Source organism: Colossoma macropomum, unplaced genomic scaffold, assembly GCF_904425465.1.
Source record: "Colossoma macropomum unplaced genomic scaffold, Colossoma_macropomum, whole genome shotgun sequence".
In the NCBI taxonomy this organism is placed as follows: domain Eukaryota; kingdom Metazoa; phylum Chordata; class Actinopteri; order Characiformes; family Serrasalmidae; genus Colossoma; species Colossoma macropomum.
Genome location: NW_023495609.1, coordinates 1 through 9,686, shown reverse-complemented (window position 1 = coordinate 9,686; position 9,686 = coordinate 1). Strand labels below are relative to the sequence as shown.

The window sequence follows — 9,686 nt, the reverse complement described above, 5'->3', positions numbered from 1 at the left end:
ACAGAATTCCCAGCACTTCACACATCAAATTACACATCAGTGGCACATTACTCATTTAACAAATGTTTGATATGACCTTGTCTTTTAGACACAGGCCTCTGGAGAAGGAACCAACCAAAGCTCTTATGTTGTGAAAGACGAGATGAAGCTCTACAACAAGGGAACATGTACCCACATTTATCTCTGACTAACTAAGTCCATTTGGATATTACAATCAGGCTGCTTGATCATTGTGTCACCTGTGCCAGTCTCCTTGCTCCACAAATGTTTTCTTGCTATTAAAAGTTTGAATGGCACCTGCTGTTGTTTGATGTGAAGAGTGTACACTACAGTTAAAAGGAGAGTCACAAATGACCGAAGCCACTAGGATTAGTGGCTTTTTGCAAATGAAGAAATTGAGTTGTTCTAGTAGCTCTTCTTTTTGTGTTTGACATTTTGTTCCCAACTGACTGGTGAAATATTACATTTTAAATAAATTGTTTGTTTTAATTGACCATATGGCCCTAGTGTGGTACATTCAAATGGCGTGTGTGTGTGTGTGTGTGTGTGTGTGTGTGTGTGTGTGTGTATATATATATATATATATATATATACATATATATATATATATATATATATATATATATATAAAACGCTTTACACTGTCCCATCTTTTTAAAGAAGAAATTGAAGATGTAAATGACACTCGTCAAGGCATAAAACTAATGCTCTGTTGATCTTTACAAATCAAGACTTGGTAGTCTTAGAGTGGCATAGCTGTCAGTACTAAAAAATCTTTTTAATGTAATACTTGATCACAGTATAGGAAACATATTTCTAAGTTGTAATTTTGTAAGTTAATCATTTTGCTCAAATATGTTTCCAAAGGTAATGATACAGCACTTTTTAAAGCTGTAGTCAAGGGTCTCCTCTAGAGCTTTTGTGATGTATTTAGGAATCAACCCAGCCTGGAACAAAAGGAGCATCAAAGAGACAAAGATCTCAAGAGTTCATTCTTCTTTCAGAAGACCCTCCACTTTTCTGAGTTCTTGTAAGATCATCTCTGATAACAATTACAGCTGGACAAGCAATGCAGTCTTATGTTAATCAGATGAAGGAAATTACATTAAATTAAATTTGACTGGAATACAATCAGAGGACTAACAGTGATACCAACTGTTTTCCTCCATTGTATAATAAGGTCTTATAATGGTCAACTTAATAAGGTTTATATATGTGCTCTTTAGAGATGATCCAATACTACTGTCAGGACATGAGACACAGCCCTTCACACATCAAGTCACACAGCAGTGGCGCTGTACTGTTACTCTGACTAACCAAAGCAATAATAAGCTCTTACTGATCTTAACTGAGCTCTGAATGAGCCTGCACACTGACTCTGAAAAAAACATGTTTCATCCAGCAAAGAAAGTACTGTGCATCTTTTATAGAGAATAAAAGTCAGCGTGAGCAATTAACATATTAAAATAAATAACCGTAAAAAGATTCTATAAAAGAGGGCTCAGTGCACCACATTGCAACACAGGTAATTCTGCTGTACCACCTGCCTGGGGGGCTGGGGTAGAATCTGTAATAACAAGAAAGTGAAGATGATTTGTGATTTATTTCTGACATTTGTAAAATAGGTTTTATTCATTGAACACATTAATTTCCATTGTTTCCATATTTTTTCAGAGTGGATGTGAGTGGATCTAGTGTGTGAACTGTTTCTGGGATTTTCTTAGTGAATCTGCTACCATCGTCATGCTCTCTGAAGTCTCCACCGCTGGGTTACGTTCAGTTCTGGTCTCTTGGGCACTCTGCACTGTTGGCCTGTTTGCCTCATCCACTCCAATTTCCATTGTTTGCTTGTCACCTGTATCTTCTCCTCCTGTTTCCATCTCTGTCTTTACAGTCATGGTTTCACCTACTGTTTTTGATTTTTCAGCAGTACCTCCCAACCAAGAAAATACTGATTTTAAACCTCCTTTAATACGTGTCATAAATGTGGAGTCCAATCTGAAAGGAAAAAAAGGAACAAAGGAGTTATTACAAATATTATTCACCAAACATCTCACTGTTTGTGTGGCACTGACACAGCTTTAGGGCTGAACTGTATTGTAATAACTTAACCATACCTTCTAAGAATTGTATAGGTTGTACAATCTGGGATGAATTAACTTATTTATAGTAACATTTTGCTGTTGTTGGAAGAAAACCTTGCATCTCCAAAGTGGTAAATTTACAGGAGAAGGAAAAAACCTACTTTACTGTTAATGTAAGTCAATAGAACCAGATTTTGTACCAAGTCATTTTGGGTAATTTCTTTTGGTCCATTCATCATGAAATTTATCACACAATGTTAAGAGAAACAAGCATTTTCAAATTATGTCAAAAACTGAAAAACGTCAAAAATGGAGATACAAGGTTTCTTCCGACAGCAGTGATGTATTATGTGTAGTATTCAGAGAGCAATATCCTATATACAAATAAAAAAATACTGAAAATTTCTAATAGAAAGTCATTCTCATTGTTTAACCATGTTAACCTATCATACATGCCATTATTATTTTATTTTTGTTTTTAGTGCATCTCCTTTGTACCTTTTGCACAATATTTGTTTCATATGGGTGATATTTGACTTTTCCTGACAAACAAGCTCTTCATGTTATGTAATGCTTATACACATAAAAAGGTAACTTAATTTCCTTTGAAAAAAATACATGGATTAGGAGACAAGTATGGCTTATGCAATAAAAAAATCTTTTGCTTTTAGGCTGCTAGCCGAAAGACAGATTTAAATAAATTCCATAGACTTATTATGCCTTGTAGGCAAAACCCACACAAAATTTTTTGTGAATTTGAACTGCAACATAAACCTGTTCTGGGGTTATAAGTTAATATAACTGAGCTGGTCAGATCCTGAGTTAAATCCAAAGTTATCCATCTCTGATCTTGTTTTGTCTATCTGCATATACTTACTGTATCTTGCATCCTGAATTCTTCAGCACTTCAGCAAGCTCATTCAATGAAATTCCTAGTTTGTTTTCACACAGGTTAAGCTCTTTCAGGTGTGAGGAGTTTGATTTCAGAGCTGCAGCCAGAGCAGCACAGCCTTCCTCTTCTATACCACAGTTTTTTAGCCTACAGACGAAGACAGACAGATTTTAATAACAGTAGTTTGACAGTAGTTTTAATGAAGACTAAGTTGGTTCTTACTTGTTTTGACATTTTAAAGCTCAAATTTGTTTGTATTACATGATGGCTGAGTTACTTACAGTAGTTTTTCTAGTTTACACTCCTGAGCCTTCAGTACAGCACAAAAATGCTTCAATCCTAAATCCTCAATTTCATTCTCACTCAGATCCAGCTCTCTTAGGTGTGAAGGTTTTGAAGAAAGAGCTGATGCCAGATCAGCACAGCCTTTGCCCTTAATACTGGTCTTATTTAGCCTGAAGAAAAAAAGTTCAAATAAAGTTACTACAGTTCAACTAAGAAATGGAATCGAATCTGTGTTGTGCATATGAAACTGCACATAATACATTGCTGTTGTTGGAAGAAAACCTTGTATCTCCATTTTTGACGTTTTTCAGTTTTTGACATAATTTGAAAATGCCTGTTTCTCTTTACATTGTGTGATAAATTTCATGATGAATGGACCAAAAGAAATGGCTCAAAATGACTTGGTACAAAGTCTGGTTCCATTGACTTGACTTACATTTAAAAGTAAAGTAGGTTTTTTCTTTCTCCTGTAAAGTTACCATTTTGGAGATGCAAAGTTTTCTTCTGACAACAGCAATATATTTAATGAAAGGGGTGTTTATCTTAAAAGTGAAAATTAAATCAGTGCTAGAAGATGCATATAGTAATGGCCTAAATAAAATTCTATGACTGTTTCTAAATAGACTGTTTCTAAGTAATAATCCACTAGATCTCTGTCCTGAGCCTAATTTTCCATGATTCATTTCGCTGGCAGACAGAGCAGTACTGTTTATACTCCAATACTGTGTAAACGTCTCCTCAAGGCACATCTGTTTATCCAGTGTATTAAAAGACATTTCATGATGCACTGAATTGTTTCCTATAGAACTGTAATTGTGCCAAATCATTGATAAATCATAATCCAAAGGTGTAGCTCCTAATGAATAGCTAACATGCTGAATACAATGCTGATTAAACTGCTAATAGTTTCTCACGTCAGTTTCTCCAGTTTACAGAGATGATTCTTCAGTAGAATGCAGAGCTTCTGCACTCCTGATTCATTTAGTTTATTCTCATTCAGATCCAGATCTCTCAGGTGTGAGGGGTTTACAATCAGAGCAGAAATCAGAGCAGCACACTCTCTCTCTGTAATATTGCCTGATTTATACAGCCTGCAGAGAGAGAGAGAGAGAGAGAGAGAGAGAGAGAAAGAGAGAGTGAGGATAGACAGAGTCAGGAGTTTTTATTTTTTTATATTAAAACAAGTCTATGATTTATATATATAATATTGGTCTATTTGTGTATGAACATATTAAGGTTAACACAACAAATAAAACATTTTCTCTTTCTAATGCAATGCCTGTACATGTTAATGAGATTAAGTGTTAACACAGTCTTCTACTGCATAAAATGGTGTGCTTGTAACATATAGGCCTGGGGATTCTCCTCCTTTCTTTAGCACCTGTTTGTCATATGGGGCTCATTAGTGGGCTTTAAATGGAGTCTCTGTGTTCTCTTTTCTTGCAAAGTCTTGTTTGTTTCTCCACTGCAATTCTAATCATGCATACTTATTTTTCTCTGGTTATTTTGTGTCTTTCACACCTGGAATATTCTGCTGATCACATCTTGGGTTTTGCATTGTGTATGCCTGTTTATGTCTGTTTATGTCTTACTCCCAGTTTAATAAAGCTGCAGTTGGATCAGAGCCCTTTGTTATAGTACTGCATCTGTAATACATTTGAAATAAAGCTGTTTCTGATGCTGATTTTACACAGCATTGCACAGTGTGCAGCAGTTCACAACTGCTCTGCAAGTTCATTTTCTGTCCACTTTTGTTTTTTCCTGTAATAAATATGCTAATGTAAACTGCATGTGTCTTCCTGACATTAATTCATAAGGTTTTCCATAATCAAATGTAGTTACTTTTGTAACCAAGATGTTATATTTAACATAGTTATTAGGGATACAAAAAGATCCTCCTTGATTGGTGCAGACCTGTGCTCATGCCATCACATAACTCAACAAAATACCCCTACTCTGTTCTTTGTGAACCACCTATGTTACTGCTTATGTTTGTGTGTGAGTAAAACTGGGCTGTTTTTATGTAATTTATTTATCCTACAAGAGAAATTTATCATTTTGCTACCTAACTGTGCCCAGTCTGAGAGCAGCACAACATTGCCAGCAGAGCAGCACCACACAGGGCAGTTAGGGGGTTAAGTGCCTTGTCCAAGGGAACATTAAAAAATAAGGATTCCAAATCCACAACCTTCTAGTCGCTGGCTCTACCCTCTTACCACTAGGCTGCCATATGATAGCTAAAATTACAATGGACATGTACAGGACATGTTGAGTATAGGAAGTTTTGGGCATGTATTTATGGGACATAGACTTCCTTAGACAAAGAGCAAGCAAATGATGTACTGGATATGCATCAGAAAATACATGAAATATACTTTACTGATTTACAAGCCATTAGACAAAAATGTACAGTGTGGATCCTCTAGTAGGCAATATGACAGTAAGATAACTCTAACTGCAGGTGTTCTTCACCTAGTTTTATGTTTTAATTGTTGTATATATGCTTTGGCCTCATTTGCATCCCTGGGTAAGTGTGAAAAGTGCATGGAAGTGTATTAGAACACTTCCACAGAATATAATGTAATAATAATTTATAATCCCAGGCTTTTTACATACTAAGGGTTATTATTCAGCAACTAAAGGAACTTCAGTGCAAACTGGTTGAGCTATTCGTAGGTTATAGAAATGTGTAATAAAACTTTGGGACCACTGGTGGGCCCCGGCCATTTAAAGGGTTAAGAGCTGAAGTCAAATCTGGGATGAAATCAAGTCTGAGATCATTGCACATGACAAACAGCTGCACAAGTGAACAATATAATTAGATTGATTACAACACTCTTTAAGGTCATTAATTGTTAACAGATGTGTAAAATTTGAAATATTCATTGGGCCTTAATTGCAGTCTCAGTAGAATTTCCACTGTGGATAAACTATGTTTACAGAAATTAGCATAAGGCCAGTGTGCAGCTAGAAAATCAGTCTAAATGTATTTAATTAATCCAATGTCTTACTTAAGTTTCTTCAGTCTGTAGTGTGGATCCTCCAGTAGAGCACACAGCTGCTGCACTTTGATGTCTTTTAGTTCAGTCCTGCTCAGATCTAACTCTTTCTGCAGTAAGGGGTTTTTACGCAGAAGCATATTAAGACAATTGTAGGCTTTCTCTGCATCACTGCTTTTCAACAGTCTGTAGAGAGAAGAAACACAGCCACCTTAGAAACTTTGCATTACAGTAATCAGAAAGTTTGAGTAATCAGTATGCAATTACTGAGTATGTCTGTTAAAGAAAGGTGCCTCCTCCATTATTGTGTGTGCTAAAATTGTAGTATAGTTCCCATTTTTTAATACACAGTACACCTTATCAGCATGTTTACTGAACACACATCAAATAATGCATAAAGCAATTAAATATTTCAATTGTTAAGGTGACAATTTAGTAGAAATAAATAAGAATTTTCAGAATATGTATTTGCTCTAAATGGATTTTTACTAAAAAAGCTAATTTAAAAAAAAAAACAGTAAAACCTGTTAAGAAGATTTAATTTTATTTCTCACTGTAGTGTTTTCCTTGAATCCATGAATAAGTCTGTGAACAGCTTTACTGCTGTATCTTAAAGACTAGACTCAGATTTTGATATGCCTACAAATTGCTCACCTCAATGTCTTCAGTTTACATTTTGGGTCTTTTTGTAAATCAGTGAGCTCCTCCACTCCTTTATCTCCAGGATCGTTCCCTCTGAGATCCAGCTCTATCAGGTGTGATGAGGGGTTTGATTTCAGAGCTGAAGCCAGATCAGCATATCCTGCGCCTGTTATATTGCAGTCTGAGATACTGTAGAAAAGAGAAAATTACAATCAAAATCTTAAATTCTAAATTAATCGCAATTTCTGTTTAAATTTATCAACACACTTACTTTAGCTTTTCAAGGTTGCTGTTTGAATCACTTAGTAGTTTGGTGATCTGCTTCACTCCAGAGTTTCCTAGTTTATTCTCACTCAGATCCAGCTCTATCAGGTGTGAATAATTTGAACAAAGAGCGGATGATAGAGCAGCACAAACTTTTTCTGTAATACTGCTCTTATTCAGCCTGCAGACAGAGAGTGATGATGCAGAAAAGTTAATTTTAAGAAACTTCACTCATAAATAATTACTGGATTGAAAGCTTAAATTTAATTAGAATTTGACTATCTTGATCTTGCTGTCTTGATATTGTCTGCCAATGTCTTACAATGTATTGTATATTGACAACATACATCAAAATCAAAAATGCCTTACTTAAGTTTCTGAGTTCTGCAGTGTGAATCCTGCAGTAGATCAGAGATCTTATTCATTTCTGAATCTCCTATTTTTCCACTCAGATCCAGCTCTCTCTGCAGTAAGGGGTTTATTCCTAGAACTTTAGTCAGAGAATTACAGACTTCCTCTGCTGCAGAACTTTTCAACAACCTGCAGAAAGGGTAAAATTTTAAGGAAATTCAATTTTAATGGTTTATTATTACAGTGTAGGTAAATACTAGCCCAGTTTAGTTAGTTACAGTGAAGATTAGAGGTTAAACAGTGGATACTGAATTTTGATTTAGGTTTGGGCTAAAAGAAAATGTTATGTCACTACACATTTCCCAAAATATCTACCTCAGAGTCTTCAGTTTACAGTTATGATCCTCTAATAGATCAGTGAGCATCTTCACTCCTATATTTCCAGGATCATTTCCTCTGAGATCCAGCTCTATCAGGTGTGATGAGGGGTTTGATTTCAGAACTGAAGCCAGACCAGCATATCCTTCCTCTTTTATACTGCAGAAGGAAAGACTGGAGAGAGAACATATGTTAACCATACTAAAACAGTATAATGGAGTTTGTTGTGATTTACAATGGGAGTAAAAACTGAGACTAAAAGTATAATGATACAAAAAGACATTACAACTTAATAGAATGTTCTGATTGCTTTTATCTTGAGTTGAACCCTGTCAATGATAATTACATATTTCATTAAAGCTTAAACCCACACATTATCAGAGGTACTGCACTATTATTCATGAGAAATTGCACAAATTGACTTATGTGATTGGTTTTTGTGCTCCTTTCAATGCTGTCTTTTAGGTTTTTTTTACCATGTAAGAAAGTGTTGTTCATATTTTTAAATATCAATTTGCCCAAAAACAGGAGTTTAATATTAATGATTTACATTATAAAACAATTACATGGTTTAGTACGTATATATTTCATACACCTGAACCAGCACCACACTCTTCCATTCCACTATAATGTCAGTGTCTCTGCTGTGCTGGGAATTAGTCCTGTGCTCAGAAACTGACTGATGGTGAATGAGGTGGGAGGAGGGAAGACTTCACTTACTGTAGTTTTTCCAGAGGGCTCTTTGAATGCGTTAATAATTTATAGAGGTGCTTCACTCCAGAGTTTCCTACTTTATTCCCACTCAGATCCAACTCTCTTAGGTGTGATGGGTTTGTTCTGAAAGCTGAAGCCAGAGCAGCACAGGCTTCATCTGTAATACTGCAGTTACCCAGCCTTCGGAGAGAGAGAGTGAGTGAGTGAGAGAGAGAGAGAAAGAGAGAGAAAGAGCAAGCAGTTCCCTTCATATTTACTTTCAAAAATGTTTTTCATTTACATCATTTAAATTTACTTCATTTATACTTTTAGAAAGAGAGAGAACGTGTTAGTTTATCAGTGCATAATATTTTTGGCAGACAGCAAATTTAAGCTTGACTCTCTGTTCCAAAGATTTCCCGGTTGAACCCAAAGACCTATAGAAAAAATATCACGACTGACTCTCATTGTAGTGCTATGAAGCCTCAAGTTGGCCAAAAAGAAACTTTTTTTATAAAACTTTTACAAAATGCATTTACCATAAGGCAAAAACATTGATGGACATATTACAAACCCAATTTCAAAAATGTTGGAACAGTAAATGCATAAAATGCAAATAAATACAGAAAGCAGTGATTTATAAATCTGCTTTGACCTATATTTGAACGAAAACAGTACAAAGACAAGAGACGTAATATTTTACACTTATATTTTATCAACTTCATTGTCTCTTTGTAAATGCACAATCATTATGAAATTGATGTCTACAACACAATCCAAAAAAGTTGAGACAGTGGCAATTGAAGTCTAGAAATATTGTAAATTATTAAAAAACATCTTAAATAGGTGATTCAGTCCTGCTTGGATATAAACGGAGCATCCAGGAAAGGCTGAGTCCTTTATGAGCGAGGAGGGGTTGAGGCTTGCCACTATATTAAAAAATGCAACAGCAAAAATATCAACAGTGTAATGTTTCTCAGCCAGGGATTGCAAGGATTTTAGGGGTTTCAACCTCAACAGAACACAACATCATCAAAAGATTCAGGGAATCTGTAGAAATCTCTGTGTGCAAAGGAAAAAGCCCAAAAACTGGATCAG

At 35.4% G+C, this 9,686-nt stretch overlaps 1 protein-coding gene across 1 annotated transcript; it reads right to left on the bottom strand.

Moving 5' to 3' along the window:
* Positions 1 to 617: 617 nt before the first annotated feature.
* LOC118802603 (ribonuclease inhibitor-like) lies at positions 618 to 8,875 on the bottom strand. The gene is made up of 10 exons (XM_036563076.1): positions 8,616 to 8,875; positions 7,893 to 8,069; positions 7,536 to 7,706; positions 7,174 to 7,347; positions 6,915 to 7,091; positions 6,273 to 6,446; positions 4,176 to 4,352; positions 3,258 to 3,431; positions 2,962 to 3,123; positions 618 to 1,998 (listed from the first exon to the last, which is right to left on the bottom strand). The coding sequence occupies exons 1-10, from the start codon at positions 8,858 to 8,860 to the stop codon at positions 1,692 to 1,694; spliced, it is 1,938 nt and encodes a 645-aa protein (XP_036418969.1). The 5' UTR covers positions 8,861 to 8,875; the 3' UTR covers positions 618 to 1,691.
* Positions 8,876 to 9,686: the final 811 nt, after the last annotated feature.

Excerpts from the sequence above, each read along its gene's own strand:
- LOC118802603 (XM_036563076.1), bottom strand. The coding sequence starts at position 8,860 with ATGAAGGGAACTGCTTGCTCTTTCTCTCTCTTTCTCTCTCTCTCTCAC. Across the intron at positions 7,348-7,535 it reads TGCAGAACTCAGAAACTTAA|GCTGAATAAGAGCAGTATTA; the intron begins GTAAGGCATTTT and ends CTCTGTCTGCAG. Across the intron at positions 1,999-2,961 it reads AATTCAGGATGCAAGATACA|ATTGGACTCCACATTTATGA; the intron begins GTAAGTATATGC and ends TTTTCCTTTCAG.